Source organism: Balaenoptera ricei, chromosome 14, assembly GCF_028023285.1.
Source record: "Balaenoptera ricei isolate mBalRic1 chromosome 14, mBalRic1.hap2, whole genome shotgun sequence".
Taxonomy (NCBI): Eukaryota; Metazoa; Chordata; class Mammalia; order Artiodactyla; family Balaenopteridae; genus Balaenoptera; species Balaenoptera ricei.
In genome coordinates this window covers 22083943-22107524 of record NC_082652.1, presented here as the reverse complement: position 1 = coordinate 22107524, position 23582 = coordinate 22083943, and the positions used below count along the sequence as shown (strand labels likewise).

The 23582-nt window shown below is 51.4% G+C and overlaps 2 protein-coding genes across 5 annotated transcripts in view; both read right to left on the bottom strand.

Annotated features, from left to right (window-relative positions):
• Window positions 1-3003, bottom strand: part of THOC5 (THO complex subunit 5) — a 32004-nt gene extending 29001 nt beyond the window's left edge. For 2 of the 4 annotated variants that reach the window (XM_059893613.1, XM_059893616.1), the window contains exons 1-3: window positions 2922-2999; window positions 2103-2215; window positions 768-899 (exon numbers count right to left, since the gene is read on the bottom strand). In XM_059893613.1, the coding sequence (XP_059749596.1) occupies window positions 768-863 (96 nt within the window). In that variant the 5' untranslated portion in view covers window positions 864-899; window positions 2103-2215; window positions 2922-2999. Of the gene's footprint in view, window positions 1-767; window positions 900-1949; window positions 2048-2102; window positions 2216-2921 lie in introns of those variants that run through there. The other 2 variants (XM_059893614.1, XM_059893615.1) reach the window with 2 other exon arrangements.
• A 1633-nt stretch (window positions 3004-4636) lies between these two features.
• Window positions 4637-21797, bottom strand: NIPSNAP1 (nipsnap homolog 1). The gene is made up of 10 exons (XM_059893617.1): window positions 21669-21797; window positions 13278-13405; window positions 13033-13078; window positions 12688-12782; window positions 9399-9469; window positions 9113-9253; window positions 8778-8809; window positions 8332-8426; window positions 6949-7032; window positions 4637-4961 (listed from the first exon to the last, which is right to left on the bottom strand). The coding sequence occupies exons 1-10, from the start codon at window positions 21764-21766 to the stop codon at window positions 4897-4899; spliced, it is 855 nt and encodes a 284-aa protein (XP_059749600.1). The 5' UTR covers window positions 21767-21797; the 3' UTR covers window positions 4637-4896.
• Window positions 21798-23582: the final 1785 nt, after the last annotated feature.

Sequence of the window (23582 nt, the reverse complement as noted above, 5' to 3'; positions counted from 1 at the left end):
TGGATGGACCTAGAGATTAGGTACAAAGTGAAGTCAGTCATAAAGAGAAAGACAAATATCATATGATACCACTTACATGTGGAATCTAAAATATGACACAAATTAACTTACTTACAAAACAGGTCCACAGACACAGAGAACAGATTTGTGGTTGCCAAGGGGAAGGATGGATTGGGAGTTTGGGACTAGCAGATGCAAACTATTATATATAGAATGGATAAAGAACAACGTTCTACTGCATTGCACAAGGAACTATATTCAAGATTCTGTAATAAACCATAATGGAGAAGAAAAAAATAGTTAAGTCATAAATTAGCTTGACAGATTCAAGGACAGAGAAACAGCAAAAGAAGAACCTGCTGACTACGAGAGCACTCAGGCCTCAGGAGACGTTCTTTAGCTACATGGTTCTGGTACTGTCTCGGTAGCAGACCAGGGATGTCACATCTCCAAAGCCTTAGTGGCCTGCTGCGGATGGACTGCCTTCTTCTGACCATCAGGAAAGCTGGAGACACACCATACTAGAATGCATTCTCTGTTCAGGCACTAATCATGTCTAATACAGGCTTGTTGGTTCTTGGGATGCTGCAGCTAAATCTGATGTGGATATTCAGGTCTTGAAGAGCCAAGGGAATTCCAGGCACCTGGTCAAACAGAGGCCACCTGGGAGGTTGTGCCTATGACCCTCGGCTGCTGCAAACCCACAGCCAGGTGCTTGGCCACGAGCTGCAATTTCTCAGCAGCACAGCAGCCCTGGCTGATCTCACCTGTTCAGTGTCAGAACGATTACGCTTCCCTTCAGCTGGAGCTCCATCACTTCGGATCACTTTGGGCTTTCGTTTTTTGCTTGATTCCGATGACATGGTTGTTTGGTGAGGTCAGGAGGAAACAGCAGAGACCTGTTAAGAGGAGAAAGCTTCTGAGCTTTTCCAGAGTTGGAACTGGAGATTTTCCTAGAGTCAGAATACTGAAGTCTGACTAGCAGTTGTGCCTGCTTACACTCTTGGTAACTCAAGAAAAGTCATCAACCCTCCAAAGCCTCAATTTAATCCTCTGTAAAAAGCGGAATCATCCCTCAGCCTGTTCAAAATGAACTCATCTTCCCCAACTCCACCTCCTTTAAAGGCACCACCACCACCCCACTGACCAAACTCCTCAGCCAGGCACATAAGCCCATTCTCAACACTACTGATTGATCATTGTGTGCTGCACCTTGATCTAAGCACTTTAAGGGTATGTTCTCATTTGGTTCTTATAACAAGGATCCTCTCAGATATGAACAAGCACCATTTTACAAGTGAGAACACTGAGGGTCAGGAAGGTGAATGACTTGCCCAAGGTCACACAGCTAGTGTGCTAAAGCTAGGGTCCAACCCATGCCACAGCAGTGCTCCTGACAACTACATTACTGTATCTTGTAGTGTTGCCACCATGTCATCTGGCGATGCCATCAACTCCCTGGTTGACGCGAAAATTTAAAAGAACAGAACAGGGACTTCCCTGGTGGCGCGGTGGTTAAGAATCTGCCTGCCAGTGCAAGGGACACGGGTTTGAGCCCTGGTCCGGGAAGATCCCACATGCCGCGCAGCAACTAAGCCCAGGCGCCACAACTACTGAGCCTGAGCTCTAGAGCCCATGAGCCACAACTACTGAGCCCACGTGCCTAGAGCTCATACTCCACAACAAGAGAAGCCACGAAGAGCAGCCCCTGCTCACCGCAACTAGAGAAAGCTGGCGCGCAGCAACGAAGACCCAATGCAGCCAAAAAAATAATAAAAATAAAATAAAATAAAATAGAAAATAAAAAATTTAAAAGAACAGAATATACATTCATGGGCCTCTAGCGTCACAAAGCATCCTCTCTCTGCTACCTCTACTGACTGTCACCAGCAGCCCGAGGTGGGCAGCACTAACCCCCCTACCCCAGTGAATCTGTCACCAACACTTACTGAGGGAGCCAATGCCTCAACAGAGTCGAGTCAGAGAAACCCTGGGCTGGAGTCTCCAGTCCTCTATTTCATGGCTATGAGTCCTGGGACAAGTCACTTCACTTTCCTCTGCATCTGCTTCCTCCCAGATCAAATGAAAATAGCCATCCCTACCTCAGAGGTGGTTGTGGACATTAATGCAGGAGGCGCTCCACTGGGGCAGGCGATGAAGATGATCTGAGAGCAGGGCTTTAGATGGTACACGAGTGGTTAATAATGTTAAGCACCTACGGAGAAAGTTAATCCCTTTTCTTTTTAGAAATTCTGAAAAAATTTAGAAATTTAGAATTCTTTTTAGAAACTTCTGATTGCTTCAAGGAGAACGTGTCATTTCCCTAGTTAGTCTTTAACATCTATGAATGCCAACGTCCTTTTGTTAACAAAAGGGCTCTATCTCAGATCCTTAGACAATGAAATCTAGCCACAATTATTAACGATAACCTTTACATATTAAATACATTAATTTTTATCACTACCTTCTGCATAGGACAAGTGAGAAAAGTTTTCTATTTATGGTAAAGATTTAAATTTTTCTTTTAAAGTAAATTTAATTTTTAAAAGTGACTCAATTAAAACCCTTTAGTAAACAATCGTACAAGGTAAGTTGATTTTTCACAGAGGGACCCGAAAAGCGTTAAGTGTGGGAAATCCTGACTTTGGCAGGACAGTAGACAGTGCCTGGCACAGACAAGCGCATAATAAATGTGAGCTGATATCACCACCACCGTGGTGGTCTAGAAGCTGCCCTGTAAGGCCTGACGAGGCTGCAGCCATCATTTTCCACAGGAGGAAATTGAGAGTGCGGCGCCGAGCGGCCGGGGTCCCCGGAGAATGAGGACGGAGAACCCGGGTCAGACCCCAGCCCGAGGACGCCCTCGGGAGGTCCGCACACCAGTCCCAGCCCGCCCAGCCCCATCCCCGTCCTCTCCTCACCACACTGCACCCCGACCTGTCCCGGCCAGCGAGCCGCTTCCGGCGGCTCGCGCACCATAGAGAAGCGGAAGGAAGGAGCGGTCGACCGGAAGTGAGGCGCGGAGGCCGGAAGCGGAGCGCGAAGGGTCCCGACGCGGCCACCAAGCGGTGCGGGCGGCGGCTGGGCTGCGAGGGGACAAGATGGTGGCACCTGGGTTGTCTGGGGGGGGGGTCCCAGCCGGCCAGCAGCCTCACGCTGCCCTCTGAAACCAGGAAACCGAGGTTGCAAGGGCAAAGACTATGTGCCTCGTTCATTCTTTCCCCAGCGCCTAAAGCAATGCCCAGCAACTAGTAGGTGCTCGGCCAAGTATTTGTTGAATGAATTTGTCGAGAGCCCGAGATAACGCAACAATGTAGTAGTGCCATGATTTGGACACTTGTGAATTTGCTTCCATAACCTGGGTTCTTAACCACTGTCATACTCACCCGAACATCCCACACTAGCGAGAGCAAGTCAAGGTGGGCATTAATCCCATCTTACCCCGCCTCTTTTCCCCCACAAGTTCATCCCCATTTTAGGCCCGATTTGCCCTAGGGCAGAGTCACAAATCTAATGCAGCATTTGACAGCTTCAAGTATTTTCTACCGCTGGTACGAATCGTACTGATGAGGTTCAGTAAATCCTACTCATCTGAAGGTAGAAACACTGATGTCCTGAATCCCTGGTTATGAAGTGTATTTCCTTCTGCCATAGAAGGAGGCCCTCCCCAAAAGTAGCTCAGGGAACGCAATAACCTCCAGTGGGGTAGATCAGCCAGGTGGACCTGCGAAGCTGGCCCTGCCTGGGGCACCTACCAAATTTCCTTGCAGATGAAGAAAAGACACCATGGTTACAGTAAATATTTAACTGGTTCCATCAGTGACTATAGCACAAGTTTTCCTGAAACGGAGGCAGAATCAAGCTACTCAGAAGTTCATGAGGTGTGGGGGTCACTGAGGAGGTCCCCAAAGTCACTGACCCCACTCAACACACCTGATGGCCCAGTGGAATGAGGGTTGGGCTGAGAGAATGTGAAGAGGGAGAAAAGGAATGCGGGGTGAGGGAAATACGGGACCTAGCCCGTAGCTCTGCCTGCAGGAGGGCAGAAGACACTCCCTGCACAGAAGGGCTGGAACAGCTTGTTCAAGTTCTCAACCTCATTATGTGGGAAGAAAGAGATGCACCTCTCTCCAACTGTCTTGTATTAGGAACCCCTCCCCAAGTGGTCTTCTGTCATCTCTGTTCTATCTCCCCAATTCTGTATTCCAAATTCTTCAGTTCAAACCCAAGTTCTGAGTTCTAAGTTCCACCTTCTGGGTTCCTGTTCCATTGTTTCCCTCCCCCAGGTCCTTCCCAGCTCCCATCCCTTTTCCCAGGCTTTCTGAGTGGAATATGTGGATGTCCTACTGACTTAGCTAACTTGAGGGTTTTCCCTTTTGCTTCTTGAGGCAGTTCTAGGCTTTTCTCCAGTAGAAGGGACTTGGCTCAGACTGTCCAGCAAGTGGGTGGCCCAGTAGAGACCAGGGAATTCCTAAGAGCCTGGCCTGGTCTGACCTCCTCCCTTCCCACCCCACCTCTAACCACTGGACACACTACCTTTTGTGCAACTTAAGCAAAGCTGAGGATTTCCATGGTGATGATTATGGACTGGTGGCCTTGAGATGAGGAATCTTAGGGGAAAATGTGAAAAGACACAAAAGGTTGCTGTTCTTCATTCAGAGAAATTAACAACTGCTTCCAGCACAGGGGAACAGGTGGGCAGGGAAGGTGGGAAGGGTCTGGACAGGGCTGCGAGTTCTCAGAACCCCATCATCCTTCAGCTCCCCCTTCTCTGAGCTGAGCACTACCCCCAGAGTCCACAGAGTCTGAGAGAAAACCAAGACATCAGGGCTGGGATCTCCTCTGTCCATGGCTACCCTGAGGGAGAGGTGGGAGGAGGTGGAGGCAGCGGCAGCATCACTGGAGAGGTGAGATCTTCAAAGGGATCATGATCCGAGACTCCATGTGTCGAACCAGGGGGACTGCAGAGAGAGAGGCAGAGGTCACTGAGGCAGAGGGGGCTGAGGTGAGCCAACCCCCCAAAACTAGCCCCTGAAGGAGGAGGAGACCCGGGATGCTGAGACAAGGAAACCCCACTGCTCTCCTGGAATGGCCCATGGAGAGCGCCACATCTCCCAAACTGTGGGATACGAGGGGACTTAGGCTGTGATGAAAGGCAGCTTTTAAAATTTTTCATAATTGGGACTTCCCTGGTGGTGCAGTAGTTAAGAATCCACCTGCCAATGCAGGGGACACGGGTTGGAGCCCTGGTCCGGGAAGATCCCACATGCCGTGGAGCAACTAAGCCCGTGCGCCGCAACTACTGAGCCTGCATGCTGCAACTACTGAAGCCCACATGCCTAGAGCCTGTCCTCCACAAGAGAAGCCACCGCAATAAGAATCCCGCGCACTGCAACAAAGAGTAGCCCCCGCTCGCTGCAACTAGAGAAAGCCTAAGCGCAGCAACAAAGACCCAACACAGCCAAAAATAAATAAATAAATAAATAAATAAATAAATAAATAAATTTTTAAAAATTTTCATAATTATATATTTATTTCCTATGTATGTGAAAAAATAACCATCACAGTTTAAAAGTGATTTCACAGATATTATTGCTTAGGACAAAGCTAGGTGAAGAACAAGGCAGGGGGATTTAAAGGAAGAGATCAAGAAAATAATTGTAGCAGAAGAAAACTGGCAGGACAAAAGCTGTGAGGGTGTCCTCAAAGGGCTAAGGTTTGAAAAACACTGATTTAGTTCAACTGACTCATTTTACAGGTGGGGACGCTGCAGCCCATAGCGGGTCAGCCCAAGGTCACCCAGAAGGTCAGACTCTTTCCTCCTGCTCAGTGAAGGTAAACTTTACCATGCTTACAAATTACCTACAGTTCTCGTTCAAGGGCAGATCTTTTTTTTTTTTTTTTTAAGAGATTTTCTTTTTTTTTTTTTAAGATTTATTGATTGATTGATTGATTGATTGCCAAGTTGGGTCTTCGTTTCTGTGCTAGGGCTTTCTCTAGTTGCGGCAAGCGGGGGCCACTCTTCATTGCAGTGCGCAGGCCTCTCACTATCGTGGCCTCTCTTATTGCGGAGCACAGGCTCCAGACGCGCAGGCTCAGTAGTTGTGGCTCATGGGCCTAGTTGCTCCGCAGCATGTGGGATCTTCCCAGACCAGGGCTCGAACCCGTGTCCCCTGCATTAGCAGGCAGATTCTCAACCACTGCGCCACCAGGGAAGACCAAGGGCAGATCTTGATTCAGTGCGGGGAGGGAGGGGGTTGAGATTGGGCATTTCTAACAAGCTTCCAGGGGATGCTGACACTGTCATTTGGGACCACGCTAACTCCTTCAGGAGATGCATTCTCCCGCACACCAGCTGGTAAGTGTGGAAGCTCAGCTGTAAGTTCCTTAAGGGCAGGGCATTCTCTGCCTCCCAACTCCCGCCCACCACAGTCCCTGGTACACAGTGAGTGCTCAATCAGCACCTACTGACTCCAGGTGGTTCCCAGGGGTCCCGGCAAAGTGGCAAATGCTGTACGCAAAAAACTTGCTCGAAAAAATTGACTGTGCGCCTCCTCTGCGCCAGAGTCTAGGCCAAGCACTTTTCATAAATTAGCTCCTGGAACCCTCCCTCCAGCCCTCTGAGGGAGGCATTCTCACCATTGCCACCTTACAGATGGAAAACAGCATCAGTGAGGTGAAGAACCAGGCCCAAGGTCACACTGTGTGCTCAACTACAACACTTCTCTGAGGCAGGGACCACCTGGCTGTGTTATTGCCCCTTGGAGCACTCACCCAGGACAGCCTGCATCCCGGGGAGCATGCCACCAGGACAGGAACCTACTAACTCATTGTCCTGAAAGTGAGTTCTCCATCACGAGAGGTAATCAAACGAGGTCAGATCTACTTGCAGAGGGGTTCCATCCTCAGATAGGGCTCTTGGCAGATGACCTCAGAGGAGGTGCTCACCTGTGTAGTAGACATTTTCATCCCAGCCCCTCTTCCTCCAGGCAGCATTTCTGGTCTCCTCCCGAGACTGCAGGTCTTTATAGGCTGTGGGGAAGGCATAGGCTCATTCCTGAGGCACAGAGGATCTGAGCCTGTACCCAGCACAAGGCCCTCCTTCCGTTATCCCAAACCCTGCCCTGCTGTCTCTTCGTCCCCTGATGCCTCCAACTGTTAGCAAACACTGTCTGCTTTGACAATCTCATCCAATCGGTACATTTCTTGTGTATTTCCAGCCCAAAACTCTCCCCTGGGCTCTAGACTTGACTATCCAGTGTCCACTTGACATTTCCACTCAGATGTGTCAGTGTCTCAAAGGTAACACTTCTAAGGACCAAAAGTACACTCCTGACTCTCCAACCTGCTCCTCCAAGGGTCTCAGTAAGCAACACAGAGCTGCTCAAACAGGAGTCTTGGAGTCCTGGGGTCCTCTCTCCCTCCCCCACCCCAGACAGACAATTCGTCCACCAGTCCCATTGGTTCCAGACCAATGAATCTGTGGAATTCTCAGCATCCTCACTGTCACCACCTTAGGCCAGGCCACCATCCTCTCCCTCCTGAGCTACTATAACCACCTCCTGATGCCCCACATCCTCTCTTGCTCCCCTACAAACTGCTCCCAACAAAGCACATGGCAGCCAGAGGAATCATTAGAACACAAATCAGGTCATTTCATGCTGCTTGAAACGCTGCAGCAGTCGCCCGCTGCAGTTAGAATAAATCCCAGGAATTCCCTGATGGTCCAGTGGTTAGGACTCTGCACTTCCAGTGCAGGGGGATTGGGTTCGATCTCTGGTCGGGGAACTAAGATCCCTCAAGCCTCGCGGTGCAGCCGAAAAAAAAAAAAGAGAAAAAGAAAAAGAATAAATCCCAACTCATCTCATCCCCATGGCCTGCAAGACCCAGTCTAACCTGGCCCATCCACATCTTCCCACTCTCTTCCCCACTCCCTCCACACAGGCCTCCTTTGCATGCCTCAAAACCCTGAAGGCCTTTCCCCGCCGCAGGGCCTTTGCACGTGTTGTTCCCTCTACTTGGAATACCCTTCCCTGGCAATTCACAGCTGACTCTTCATCCTTTAGCTGAGCTTACATTTCACCTCCTTAGAGAGGCGTTCTAGTCTATCTAAGCCAATGAAGCTTCCCATATTTTTCTTCATTATTTCTCCCTCTCTCTTTATGATTTGTAATAATCCGAAATTATCTTTTCTGTTACTTTATGTCTGAGGTGGTGTCTCCCTCTGCTGGAATGTAAGCTCCACAAGGGCACTAATGTATTCGCATTGTTGACATGGACTGAGAGTGGAGAAAGGGGGCCACAGAGGGTCCTGGAGGGTCCCCAGCCTACCCCAGAGATGGTGCACAACGTAGAGCTCTCCAATCTGCGAGAAGAAGCCGCCCACTGCCTCCTGGTTCTCCTGCCGGTACTTGATGGCCCGAGCCCTGGGGATGGCAGAAAAGTGTGGGGCAGAGGCCAGGGCCGGTGCAAAGGGCCCTCCGGGGTGTTCCCAGGCTGGTTTCTCAGTTACACATCAAGGGAGGAGCCTGAGGTAGGGCCCTTGGCTCTCAGAAATGATCAGGGACCAGGGTGATGGAGGTGCAGCCGCTGGCTGGGTGTTCTACCACAGTGGTCTAGAGGATCCTCACCCCGCTGGTTGGATCATCACCATCTCCTGGAGATGGCATGGAGGATGACGGGTTCCCTGCTACAGGGCCCTGGGAAAGGTGCCCCACCAGGGGCCTTGGTGGGGCAGGTGCGCAGGGTACCCCCAACTCCCCAGCACCACCACTCACCAGTTGTTCCCCCATTCGATCATGGTTCCCGGCTGAAAGAGAACCAAAGCAGAGAAGGCGAATGAGCCCCCTTCTGGTATTTCAAGCACCACTGTTGGGTGGGGATGGGAAACTGTCATGTCTCTGCAGCTCCTGGGGCCGCTTCACCTTATTCACGGGGCCCTGACTCACACCTGGGTGTGCACGTGTGCACACATGCACACACACCTCTGTTCTGGGGCCAGAAGCCCCAATCTAGATGCTGGGGCACCAGGCCCGCCCACCTCAGGGTACCAGGAAAGCAGCGCTGCTGCAGGAAGGGTGGGAGACAGGTGGGGACCTGGCGGGGGAGGCACCTTGAGCTTGTACGTCCTCAGCTCGTAGATGTTGGGGCCGGCTCTAGGCTGTGGCTCGTTCCAGAAGCTGAACTCGAGGAGCAGCTGGTTCCTCCTGGACAGCAGCATCTGGCTCCGCTCCTTTCGAAACTCCAGGTACTCCTGCGGGCATGGTGGTTTGGGCACGGCAGCCAGGAAGTGCCCTGGCCCCATCGGTGTGTCCCACAGGCTGACGGAGGCAGCCCCCAGCACAGGGCTGAGCCAGAACCAGCATCCGGAGAGCTTTGCCGAGTGGACGCCAACATACCTTGTTGTTTTTGAGCTTGTTCATGCAGTCCATGAGGGCTGGGTAGCCACCTGAGAATCGCCACAAGTGCACTGTTGGGGGGCAGGGAGGAGGGTACAGGTCAGAGGGCTGCGGGGACCCTGCCCTGCTTACCCCGAGGCTGGTTAGGTGTGTATGTAAAAGGGGAGGCTCCAGCCTGGTTCCCTGTAGCACCAGGACTCTCTGAGTTCCCTCTGCCTTGGTGGGGGCAGCACTAGGCAGGGGAGAACGCCAGACACAAGCCCCGGAGACCTAGGTTTAAGCTGCAGCTCTGCCAGGTGGCCTTTGAACCCTCTAGGCCTCAATGTCCTCATCTTGAAAATGAGAATAACGCTCCCACCCAAACTTCTTTAAATAGCAACAAGAGGATCAGACGTGAGCTTGTACCCTAGGAGCTGCGCATGCGTAAAGCAGACCACCAGGCCTGTGAGGGACAGGCTGGGCCAAAGGAAGGGGTAGGTCTGATGGGCAGAGATGGATGACTCCAAAACACTGAATTAAAGGAAAAAAAAACTAAGGAACAGAACAGCACGTGAGGTATGGTACCACGTGTGTTTAGAGGGGGAGGAACATATCCAGAGATGCTGGTCTATGTACCACCTCTCGATGGAGAGCTATCGAGATTGTGACAGGAGATACCCTTGGGGCAAAGAACTGAGGCCTGGGGTTCACAGGCAGGAGGGAGGTTTACTTTTCATTGCAAACTCTTTGTACCGTTTGCATTTTTTATCACAGTCTCTGTACTGGGTTAAATAGTGTCCTCCACCCCCACCCCCAAATTCATGCCAACCTAGAACCTCAGAATGTGACCTTATTTGAAATAGGGTCTTTCTAGTGATAGTCAAGCTAAGGTGAGGTCATATTGGGTGGGCCCTAAATTCAATGACTGATGTCCTTATAAGAAGAGGGAGACTTGGACACAGAGGGCAACACCATGTGAAGACAGACACCCAGGGAGAACACCACGTGACTGAGGAGGCAGAGGTTGGAGCAATGCATCTGTGAGCCAAGGAGTGCCAAGGATTTCCGGCCACTGCTAGAAGCTGGAAAAGGCAAGAAAAGATTCTCCCCTAGAGCCTTTGGAGGGAGCACGCCCCTACCAACACCTTGATTTCAGACTTCGGGACTCCAGAACTAGAGGGAATAGATTTCTGTTGTTTTAAGCCCACCAGTAGTTGGTACTTTTTACAGCAGCCCTAGGAAAACCCTGATACATCTTCCAGTAATAAAGAAACCTAGTTTGTGTGCAAGAGAAGGAACAGTCTTGTCATGCTTGGGAGCATGGCTGGGGCCAAGGGAGCAAGGTCCCCAAAAGGTCAATCGGGCAGGCTAAGGCTGAGAGCATTTGGCTGGCCAGTGGCTTGGCATTTCAGACTCTTGTTACTTATCCCCAGCTGGTCGCTCACCTGCCTTTTGACTCCATCTCTGCCTTGATTTTCCCATCTGCAAAATGGTCTGAGCCTATGGTTTAAAGGCCTCTTTCCAAGGGAAACAGCAAAAGTACTGTATGGATGGCAGTCTATTAAGACCAGGAATGCTGACCTGTGGAAGAGGCATTAGCCTAATTCTAGGGGCCAAGAGGTAAAAGTTACAAGGAGGGCATCCAAGGCCCATGAGAAGAAAGAATTTTCTAACAATGATAGTGTTCCATCTAGAAGATGGATTGGAGGTTTTTTACAAAAAACCGAATTCATTAAATTCATTAAAATGTAGATTCCTGAGCCCTACTCCCAGGGGGTGGCTCAGTGGATCTGCTCCCCAGATGATTCTACATAGGGGACAACCCCTCAAGATACACAAAATATAGGACATGCTTTAAAATTCACGCTCCCATTCCTCAAACGTCATTTCTCAATTAGCAGATACTTAGAAGAATACAAGAAGTACTGCTGGAACTGATTAGGTTGTACCTAAAACGGGAAAACTGTAGGGGCTGGAACGGAAGACAGCTTTTCTCTTACCCCACTATTAATGTGTCAGTGACTGTTACTGAAACGGAATAAATGATTAAGAGAATCTACCTAACTGCAGATCACAGATTTAAAAAACAAACAAACAAACAAAACACATACAATTATCAGGGCAGTTGAAGGATGAGGTAAGTTGGCTTACGTGGTAGTGAGCTCCCCATAGCTGTGAGTGTTCAAGGGAAGCATAGAGGACCCTCTATCAGAGCTGCACCAGAGGAGCTCCCTCTCCCCATAGCTGTGAGTGTTCAAGGGAAGCATAGAGGACCCTCTATCAGAGCTGCACCAGAGGAGCTCCCTGTGCTGTACGCAGTCTAATCAGCACTGTCCAAAAGGACTTTCTACTATGATGGAAAAGTTCTACAGCTGTGCCATCCAAGATGGTAGCCACGAGCCACATATTTCTATCACTGGGCACTTGAAATGTGACTAGTGTGACTGAGGAACTGAATTTTTCATTTTATTTAACTTTACCCAATTTAAATTGAAATAGCTACACGTGGTTAGTGGTTACTTTCCTGAACAGTGCAGATCTAAATGCCAAGGCCCCTCTAAGTGGCTGGGATGCTGTGAGTGAACCAAATTCATGTGTGGGTCCTCACAGCTGGTGCCAACCGAGGTGGGCATGTTGGGGTGGGATGGGGCGTGCTGGGGGTACCGCTGGGAAGCTGTAAGGAACCAGCTCAGACAAGAGTCCCTTTTATTCCACAAACACATACGGCATACCGGGGGTTCAGTGGTGAAGAAAGGCAGGGGCCCCGCCCTCCCGGAACTCACCACCTCCACAGGGAGACAGACAGAACAGGGCACATGATCAGGGCTGTGAAGAGGCAAGTCCTGGGGGCTGGGGAGCCAGGAGAGGTGCCTCACCCAGCTGCGGTGGAGGGAATCAGGGAAGGCCTCCAGGAGGAGGTGATGTCTACACCAAAATAAAAGGTGAGTAGAGGAGTGAGCCAAGTAGAGGAGGCAAGGGAGAAAGAATGCTTCAGGCTGATGAAACAGCATGAACAAGAGCGTGGAACTAGAGGGAAAAACTATCCATCTGAAGAACAGAAAGAAGTCCTGGGTGGGATGGTGCAGTGAGCAGGAGGACGTGGCGAGACAAGGCTTGACGCTGGGCAGGGAAGGGCCCGAGAGCCTCATGGGGCACCCCAAGGGCAGAGGGAGCCACCACAGATGTTTGGGCAGGGGAGTGAGCTGACGGGGGCTGCACTTAGAAAGACCCCTCTGGGTGCCGCTGCAGAGGGAGTGGAGGGCAGCCACCTGGGCTGGGCAGCAGTGGCGCTGGGGGGTGGGCAGCTCACCTGCCTGGTCCTGCTCCCCGTACCATGTGTTCCAGTTGCCCACGAGCGAGCAGGGATAGTCCTCATCCAGGTGCAGCTTGGGCAGCACAGCCTCCCTGCGGGAGGGGCACAGAGAAGGGAGAGGGCTCACACCAGCCACCAGAGCCCCTGAGATGAGGCTTCCAACTCAGGCCCGCAGAGTTGGGCCTCAGTCTCCCCATCTCTAAGATGCAGAGTCTGCACGAGAGGACTTGTGGCTCTGAAATCTACACCCCCCTGGATTTCTGCACGGAGAACAGCGCTGGGATAGAGGCCCCCACCCAAGCAGGAACTGGGACAGGAGGGTTAGGGTTAGGGTCAGCTCACGTCAGGCTGTTGTAGGCATCCAGACACTCGGGCTTCACGTTGTGAACTGCAACAGAGGACAGATAACAGGAGGTGAAGCGAGGGGGAGCGGGGTGTCTGTGGGGAGCTGTGCTGGGGGTAGCCCCACAGGGCCTGGGCTCCCAGGACAGCTCGGGATGTCCCAGACCCTCTCAAGTCCCAGCCGGAGCCTTGCAGGCCCCCAGAGGCCCTGGGAGGGCGGGCTGGCCAACTCAGCAGCCACTCACACTGGATCTTGTAGAGGTTGCTGGTCTCCTTCTTGGACAGCAGGGTGGAGTGGGCGTCCTTCCGGGGATCCACCTTGTGTACGAACAGAGAACGGAACCAGCTGCCTTCATTGTCCTTGGAATAGAAGCTGCGGGACAGAGGAGTTCAGGGGGGACCTGCTTACATCTGCTCAGACGCCTTGCTCCCCAAGGCTAGTGACACACATTTCTGGGAATGCAGCCACGGAATCCCATGGCAGCTCCAGAAGATGTCATGTCATTGGAGCCGGCTGAGCACACCTGGTCCTTTCTACAGAGATCCTGGCTGTCCAGTTCGCTTCTTGAAGCTCTGCGGAGCCTCAGGAGGCCAGGAGAGGCAGCCCCACCTCCCGCCTCTCTCTCCAGCCTCCCTGCCTCCACTTCACCCCTTTCCAAGAGGTCCTCCACTTGGACCACACAACTGCATCCCCTGCCAAGAGGATCAACCCCGCACCCATCTTGCCTGATGTCCAAAGCCCATGACAGCCCAACCTACCTTGGCAGCCTCCCATCCTGTCCATCCCCCACCTGTGTATCCCGCTCTCCAGCTATGCTTCTCCCTGAACACACCAGGCTCTTTCACTCTGTGCTTTCTTTGCAATTTATGTCCCCTCTGACGAGAGGGCTGCACTCACCGTCCTCCCTGGTGCTCACACTACACCTGGCCTGTGCCCAATCCCAGCCCCACAAATGGAGAGCCCAAGACAAGCACACTTTGTCCTTGAGGAGGTCACAGTCTGCTGGGAGAAGTGGACCTTGGAACACAGTTACAGCCAGAGGTCTCTGGGAGAGCCCAGATGTGTGAGCCTGAACTTGGCCTCTGGAAGTCTGGGTTGGCTCTCCAGAGGAGGTGATCTGGCCAGTCTCCAAATCTCCAGGGCTGATTTGGCAGATAAAGGTAGGTAGAGGGGGTCAAAGGCATCACAAGGCAAGATTCATTCACTCATCCAGCCAACACTTAATTGACAAATATCTGCCCTGTGCACATTGCTATGTTGCTGTGAGAATGAATGAATGAATGACGTGCCTTGTTCAGAGCAGGGGGACCAACCACCAGGTCCTGCCAGATCATAACTGCACTCCCCACACAAGGTCCCAGCAGGGGTGGGGATTACTTTTAGGCTGCCAGAGGTGGTAAATCATCTTACTTAACAGCAGTGGTGCAGCTTGTAGCCAGGCCTGAAACACTAGCCTCCCGCTGGATGATTTCTAGCCAAGGAGCCTGGCAGTGGGGGCCCCATCAGCAAGTCCTCTCCTTTTTCAAGCCTTTTCTGTGGCTAGGATAAACGTTTTGCAAATCAAAGTATTGCTTTTCTCCAAAATATGGAGCAAGTACTGGGACTGATAAAATTTAAAAAGCATCCTAAAGTGGTGATATATTTGTATAAGCATAGAGAAAGATAAGTAACAATTTGTCCCAGACTGCTTTTTGTTGGTTGGTTGGTTGGTTGGTTGGTTTTTTGCCACGCCAAGCAGCCTGCAGGATCCTAGTTCCCCGACCAGGGACTGAACCCGGGCCACAGCAGTGAAAGTGCCGAGTTCCAACCACTGAACGGCCTGGGAACTCCCAGTCCCAAACTGTTAATACTGCTTACCTGGGAGAGGGAAGAGGAAGATGGTTAAACTTTTCGTTACTCATTATAATTTTTTGTAAAGGTAAAAAAAACTGTTTAAAGTATTTCCAAATTCATAGGCTTTCTATCATTTTGTGTGTATTTGCTTCATTAACAAAAAACAAAGACAGTTATCATCAGATGGTCGATGTAGTCTGTGAAAAATTTGGGACCAGAATAAGGGAGCCTCACTATGGCTAATGTTGGCTAAGGATATCCTCTGTGCCAGGGACCTGTGATCAGCTTAACATGATCCCGCTGAATCTATGTAATGATATCATAATGTTGATACTATTAATGCCCCCATTTTCGAGATGAGAAAATAGAAGGTTGGAGGTGGGAGGGTTAAGAAACTTGTCCCCAGGTCACATAGCAAATCAGGGGCAGAGAGCTCAGGAAAAAACCCAGAGCTCTTTCCTCTAAAGTCAGCCCCACCTCAGATCTGGCACCAACCTGGGGAACTAGCATCAGGTAGATACTGTGAAGAACCAGGTGTTTTTAACAAAGCCACTGGCAGAGGGACCTGACCCTTGGTTTGAATGTAGAGAGGCTGCTTCTGCTGGAAGGGGTGGTGACAGGGAGGGCAGCCACTCCTACTATTTGTCAACAAAGACCTTTGCTCCAGGACTGGGCTTTGAGTAATTTATTAACATCAGCACTGACCAAGATAAACAGCCAAGTGGCCAGCCCTGAAGAGAGAGCCTGGGACCCCGGGGGCTGGGGAGTGAGGGGGTCCAGGAGCTCTGATGGGCTCCCATCTCCTCCCACCACTGTCTAATCTTTCCTGCCTCTGGGTCTCTGTTTCCCCACGTGTCAAAAGAGCAGGGTAGAGCAGCCTATCTCTAAAGATCTTTTCTACAGGTCCCAAGAATATCCCAGGGCAGGGTCTGAACTTGAAGCTAGCATCCGAGGGTTCACATTTTCAAGAGTTCAAATTTCACTTTCTCAATGAAATCACAACATTCTCCTGTCCCTGAACTCCCCAACTCTTCTCACCCTGCTCTCTATTTTTCTGTAGCTCCTTCTAACACGTTATAGAATTTTTGTGTTTATTATGTGCCTTGTTTATTGTCTCCCACTAGAAGCAGAGCCCCAGGAGGATAGGGATCTCGTCTGTCTCGTGTATCCCTGCTGTATCCCCAGTGCCTGGAACAGTGCTGGGACGTGGCACATGCTCAGACCACGTTTGGGGAACAAGTGCAGGCGTGTGGGGGGAGCTAAGACACAGGTGCATGAAAATGATGAAATCTGAGAGGTAAGAAAGGAGCGAAAGTGTGGACCTTGGCTCAGAGTGTGGACTTGGGAGTCAGGGGCCCTTTCCATCCCCACCACCACCAGCAGAATTAGTGCTTAAGAACACAGGTTCTGGACAAATCCAGCACTAATCCCAGACCAGCGTCATCTCTCTGAGCCTCATTTACCTCATCCATAAAATAAGAGCAATAGGATCGCCTTGTAGAGAATGGGGCAGACACGGCAGTGCAGCTAATATCACTCTTCCTACCTAACTTCCTAACTGAACTCCTGGCTCCCATTCTTTCCCTTTTGTCCTAACCTGCCCATCAATGTTGTAATGCACCATGGTCGTGATGCTATTCCTCCACTTGAAAATCTTCTATGGATCCCTACTGCCCATAAAACAAGGCTGGATGTCTCCACTTGGGATTCTAGCTCTAATCTATTTTGCCAAGCTTTCCAGAGTCAATTCCCCTTTTTTCTTTTTCTTTTTTTTTTTAAAGATTTATTGATTGATTGATTGCTATGTTGGGTCTTTGTTTCTGTGCTAGGGCTTTCTCTAGTTGTGGCAAGCGGGGGCCACTCTTCATCGCGGTGCGCGGGCCTCTCACTATTGTGGCCTCTCTTGTTGCGGAGCACAGGCTCCAGACATGCAGGCTCAGTAATAGTGGCTCACGGGCCTAGTTGCTCCGCGGCATGTGGGATCTTCCCGGACCAGGGCTTGAACCCGTGTCCCCTGCATTGGCAGGCAGATTCTCAACCACTGTGCCACCAGGGAAGCCCCCCCCCCTTTTCTTAATTTTTAATTTTTATTTATTTATTTTTTTGGCCGCCCCACGCAGCATGTGGGATCTTAGTTCCCCGACCAGGGACTGAACCCATGCCCCCAGCAGTGGAAGTGCAGAGTCTTAACCACTGGACTGCCGGGCAAGTCCCCAATTCCCTCTTAAATTTGGTGACCACAGAGCCAAGATTCCCTATCGTTAGCAACACCTGAGAACGTGTTAGAAGTTTTGAGGCCCCATCCCAGACCCACTGCAACAGAAACTCTGGGTGTGGGCCTAGCAATCTGGGTTTTAACAAGCCTGCCAAGGGATTCTGATGCACACTCAGGCCTGAGAATCACTGCTCTAAGGCAGTCCCAACTTTCTTTCTTTCTTTCTTTTTTTCATGTAATCTCAGTAAATCATCCCAGAAACACCAAAGATTCTGGTATCTAAACTATATTAAGAATATATTAAGCCCCAAGGGTGGGGCTTCCCTGGTGGCGCAGTGATTAAGAACCCGCCTGCCAATGCAGAGGACATGGGTTTGAGCCCTGGTCCAGGAAGATCCCACGTGCCGCAGAGCAACTAAGCCCGTGTGCCACAACTACTGAGCCTGTGCTCTAGAGCCCGCGAGCCACAACTACTGAGCCCTCATGCCACAACTACTGAAGCCTGTGCGCCTAGAGCCCGAGCTCTGCAACAAAGAGAAGCCACCGCAATGAGAAGCCCGCGCACCACAATGAAGAGTAGTCCCCGCTCGCCGCAACTAGAGGAAGCCCGCGCGCAGCAATGAAGACCCAATGCAGCCAAAAAATAAAATAAATAAAATAAATTAAAAAAAAAAAAAAAGAAGAATGCCCCTTAGGCCTAGAAAAACCAGTTCAACCCCTTCCATAAACACATCTCTCCTGGGACTTCCCTGGCGGTCCAGTGGTTAAGACTCTGTGCTTCAGGGAGCTCAGCTCGGTGCTCTGTGATGACCTAGATGGGTGGGATGGCTGGGGCGCTGGGGGGCTGGGAGGCTGGGGGGCTCGGGGACTGGGGGGCTGGAGGGGGGGCAGGGAGGGAGGTCCAAGAGGGAGGGGATATATGTATACATATAGCTGATTCACTTCATGGTACAGTAGAAACTAACACAATATTGTAAAGCAATTATACTCCAATTAAAAAAGAAAAAAAAGACTTTGTGCTTCCACTGCAGGGGGCACAGGTTAGATCCCTGGTCAGGGGAACTAAAATCCCACATGTGGGGCACGGCCAAAAAAAAAAAAAAAAAAAAGCCTCTCCTATTTCGCCCTCAGCCCCTCCATCATTTTCATGTGAATACGTCTCGTCTCCCCAGCCACACCGGAAGCCTAGAGCTGACGTTCTCCATCCTTCAGGGTACCAGCACAATGCTTTTAGCATGGGAGTTGCTCAGTAAATATCTGTCCCAGATGAGAACTTTTGAGACACATTCGCACTCTCAATAGGGATCAACGGTCTGGTGCCTCACCACATGAAAATGCTCTGGAATGCTCTAGATTGATATGCTAGGAAGTTCAGCTCTGTGCACATTCCTGAAACACTCTTCTGTTTTGAGTTGGCTGAAAGGGGTCACAGGACTTTCCTGGTGGCACACTGGTTAAGAATCTGCCTGCCAATGCAGGGGACACTGGTTCGATCCCTGGTCCAGGAAGATCCCACATGCCGTGGAGCAATTAAGCCCGTGCGCCACAACCACTGAGCCTGCGAGCCACAACTACTGAGCTCACATGCCACAACTACTGAGGCCCACATGCCTAGAGCTCGTGCTCCACAACAAGAGAAGCCACGGCAATAAGAAGCCCACGCACCACAATGAAGAGTAGCCCCTGCTCGTCGCAACTAGAGAGGGCCCATCTGCAGCAACGAAGACCCAACACAGCCAAAAATTAAAAAAAAAAAAAAAAAAAAAAAAGAATCCGCCTGCCAATGTAGGGGACACGGGTTCGAGCCCTGATCCGGGAAGATTCCACATGCTGCAGAGCAACTAAGCCTGTGTACCACAACTACTGAGCCCGCGTGCCACAACTACTGAAGCCCATGTGCCCTAGAGCCTGTGCGCCGCAACTACTGAGCCCACATGCTGCAACTACTGAAACCCGTGTGCCTAGAGCCCGTGCTCCACAACAAGAGAAGCCATGGCAATGAGAAGTCCGCGCACTGCAACGAAGAGCAGCCCCCGCTCGCCACAACTAGAGAAAGCCCGTGCGCAGCAACGAAGACCCAATGCAGCCAAAAATAATAAATAAAATTTAAAAAAAAAAAAGAAAGGGGCCACATTTCTGCTTATTGTTCCTGAAGTCTGTCTTTGGAAGACAAACCGGAAGAACTAAAGTTCTGTTAACGAGAGCATTACTGATGCAGCGGTAGCAACTGCTGTGTACTGAGCACTTTCTATGTGCTGAGAACTGATCCTCACAATATGTTCTTGAGAAAAATGAGGCTCAAAAACAAAATAGAGGGCTTCCCTGGTGGCGCAGTGGTTGAGAATCTGCCTGCCAACACAGGGGACACGGGTTCGAGCCCTGGTCTGGGAAGATCCCACATGCCACGGAGCAACTAGGCCCGTGAGCCACAATTACTGAGCCTGCGCGTCTGGAGCCTGTGCTCCGCAACAAGAGAGGCCGCGATAGTGAGAGGCCCGCGCACCGCGATGAAGAGTGGCCCCCGCTTGCCACAACTAGAGAAAGCCCTCGCACAGAAACGAAGACCCAACACAACCAAAAATAAATAAAATAAATAAACAAAGTAAACAATGCGTTTAAAAAAAAAAAAGATTTCTTAAAAAAAAAAAAATTGAGAAAAATGAGGCTCAGAGATGTACCAGGCCTTATTCGAAAACAATTAATCAATGGCCAAGAGGATTCCAATCCAGGTCTATCCGATTTCAAAGCCCACACTGGGTCTGTACCCAAGCGGCCCCCAAAGCTCAGAGGCCAGAGGGCCCCTCTGGTGACTCCAGAGAGATACGGGGCAGATGGAGGGTCGGCAGGATTCCCAGGTACGGTGGGACCAGGGAGTAAGGTGGGACCAGGGAGTAAGTAACTTCGAAGCAGTCCTTTAGGGACTTGATAAGTATTAATCCAAGTACCTGCACAGCAATCCTACGAAAAACACCAGGCAGGGATCCCCATCCCCACTTTAGAGAGAAGGAAACCAAGGATCACAGAGGTTCAGTGCCCCATCCAAGGTTAAGGAGTGGATAAGTGAGGAGCAGCAGGCTGCCTTTATGTCCCATGCTCCTTTTGTGGCCTCTGGCTATTCGCCACACAGATGGCTTTACCACCAACCAATTTTGTAACCCTGGGGAAGTGTGGTCCCGCCCCCAGCTTCCATTTCCTTATCTAGAAAACAAGGGGCTCACAGAAGGTGATCTCCCCAAAGCCCCTTCAGCCCTGACATCTTGGAGGCTCATGAAAAAATTTCTTGAGACACAGGTTTGGGCGAGGGGCAACATTTGCAGCAAATTCACCAGGGGCTGGGTACTTTGCACACATGGCCTTGTTAATCCTCAACAACTCTATGAAATACATCCTACTTTATCAACCCCATTTTACAGATTAGGAATCTGAGACTTCAAGAGGCCAAATGACTCATGCAAGGTCACCCCACTGAAAAAGGCTGAGTTAGATGTGCTGGTGCCAAGCAAACTCTAGGCTCTCCCCATGTTATCAGCTTTCTCCCCAATTACTGGGCAGTCAGGTTGGGGGCACATGCCTGGCTCCTCTTTCCCAGCCTCCCCTGACCCCCACTGCACAGCACTCTAGAAGATCTCACAGCAAAGCCTAACAGAACTCTGCAGCTTCATGCCTGGGCTGTTGGGCAGGACAGACCCCTCCCTTCCACAGGTGGGGGGACAGGTGTCCTCACTTCTTTGGCCAATGTTCTTGAGCATACACTGTTGTGAGCCCTGTGCCAGGGGCTGGGTAAACAGAAATATGAGGTGATGCTCTAGTGGCAGGGACAGGCAAGTGTGTACAGGGTGGTAAGAGCAGAGACGGGGGAAGTACAGGGTGCTAGAGACGGAGAAGGGAGGGGCCACCCAGGGCCAGTCAGGGAGGCCCAGCCCTGCCTCAGCCCAGAGCAGGGACCAAACAAAAGCCCAGGCCCAGCCCATGGCCCAGCCAGCCTCCCTCTCCCAGGAGGCCACCAGTTGTGGTGCAAAGAGCACAGTGGTGTCAGGAGGCCTGGGTCCAGACCCAGTGCCGCCACAGGATGGCAGGGGGAGTGACCCTGGGCAACTCCCATCCTTTCTCAGGCCTCCTTTGCCCCACTTCTACTGTTCAAGGTTGGGGAGCAAAGGATCTGTTCAGCCACAGCCTTTAGGGATCTCCCATTGCTCCCCATATCTCTTACTCCCAGAACTTCCAGAAGGAGGTGCTGCCTCTCCTAGAAGCCCCCAGGGGGACTATCTCACAATCACCGCAAAGGCCTGGGAAGGGGCCACTCCTCCTGCCCTCTGACAGCTCCCATTCCCCAGGGCCCAGGACCTGCCCCTCTCATTCACCCTACCCTTCATTCTCAGCCCAGAGCCAGGCATCCAATAGGACAAAGACCCTGCGCATACCTTTCCCACCTCCCCCGTTCTTTGAACAGACCTCCTCCCCATGGCTCCGCCACTAACCACTAGATTACAAGCCCGAGTCTCTGCCCATCCCCCAAGCCCAGACCCTGGCCCCCACGCGTGCACCCCCCACGCGCGCCGTCCCCGCCTGGCCCGGCCCGGCTCATACCGCGCTGCAGCCACAGCCGCAACGTCCCGGCCCCCGGGCCCCGGGCGCCCCAGCAGCCGCCGAGCCGCCGCAGAGATGCTGCACAGACGCGGAGCCATGTTGGAGCGCTGCTGGTTGGAGGAAGGCCCCGCCCCCGAACCCGGCAGCGGAGGCGGAACGTGAGTAAGCCCCGCCCCACCTGGTCGCCCGCCCCCTCTCCACCCAGACAGGTGGGCGTAGTCCCTGTGCATTCAGCAACTTAGATGCTGGGCAGAAGTCCTTATTCTTGTCCTCTGAGCCTCTGCATCTCTGCTACAGACTTGCTCTGTGACCTGGAGCAAACCCTTTGCCCACTCTGGGCCTCAGTGTCCACCCCGGTAAAATGGGAGCATTGAACAATAATACCAGGGGTTCTTAACGGGGCACTCAAGGATGAGCGGCAGAGGGCGAGTAAGCCCCCTGAAATCTATACAGTTATGTGCGCCTGTGCGTTCCTGGGCGGGGGTGGAGGGGGGGGGCCGGCACAGATAGCGTTTATCACATTATGAAAGGAAAACCCCCTAACAATTTAAGACAGATGGACAAGGCTCTGGGTTGCAGGGGCACTTTCTCTCCATCATCTCCTTTTCCCTTTCCATCCCCCCCTACCATCGCTGCCTGGGTCTCCTGGGGCCCCACGCCCTTCTCCTGCTCTGCCCAGGTCTTGTGCCTAACTTCCAAACTAGTCTCCTCTCGGCCCACAATCCCCCAGATCACAGACCTCAGCAGGAGCAGAGGGCCTGCAGACCCCACAGGGGGGCCCAGGAGCCTAATAGCTTCCAGAGAGAGTGGATGTGTGCCTAAAAGAATGTCCACCCGCTGAGGCTGACGCTGACGGTCAGCGTGGTGTGCCTGGGGTGGAGGAGTGAGGACAGGCTTTGATTTTGTGATTCCTTCAGCAAATATTGAGTCCACGTGGCTAGGCCATGTGGTTAGCTCTGAGACACCAAAGGCAGCCAGAACAACAAGCCCCCAGCCCTCTTGGAACTTAAGGCCTGGCCAGGGAGACAAAATCAAACTGGTACTAACCTCCTGGGCAGAGGCCTTAGGCCTACCCCTCCCCTCCCCTCTCCTGCCTGACATACTAAATATTTACTGAATGAGTGAAAAATATACACAAAAATATTTTTTGCCAACTGTGATAGAGGCTATGAAGAAGTATGTGGAGCTATGAGGACTTACAATGGAGAGCAGGAAAGAGAAAATTCGAGGTCCTATATAGACTTTGAGGGTCAATGATAACTTCTATAAGGAAGTGAGGCTTGAACTATGATTTTTTTTTCTTGTGTTTTCTAAAGTTGCTACAATGAACATGTATTCTTTGCATGATTTATTTTAAAAGGATACTGTATATCATCATGATAAATGAAAAACCGAAATCAACTGTTACACACAGGCAGAACCATCAAAATAAATGCAAAAGTATTTGCAACAGATACTGCAAAAGATAACAGTATCGCCGGTACCTTGTAGCTAAGGCAGAGGGCCATGAGCCTGGGGCCTGCTCTCTGTGTTAACAAAGAAGACACAGCTGGGCCCAGTTGCTCCTTGGGTTTATCAGAGGGACAAAAAGAGAGTGAGCTCCTCATTCTGGAAGTCAGCATGATTGGAGGGTTCCCAGACACAGCCACTCAGGAAAAGCCCTGTTGGGTAGATGGAGGTGTAGCAAGTAACGTGTCACTGGTGTCATGCGGTGGAGGAACCAGGTGTGGCAGGCGTGTAGAGGTGGGTGTGACCATTTTGATCGGGCCTCACAGGTGGCCTGATTTTAGACCTAAGCTTTAAAGGCTAAGCAGGGAGAGTCAGCCATAAGGGAGCAGGGCAAGGAGAGTCTCAGGCAGAGGAAGCAATGTGTGCACAGTACGCGAAAGGGCCCCCAGGAAGGAATGGGTTCGG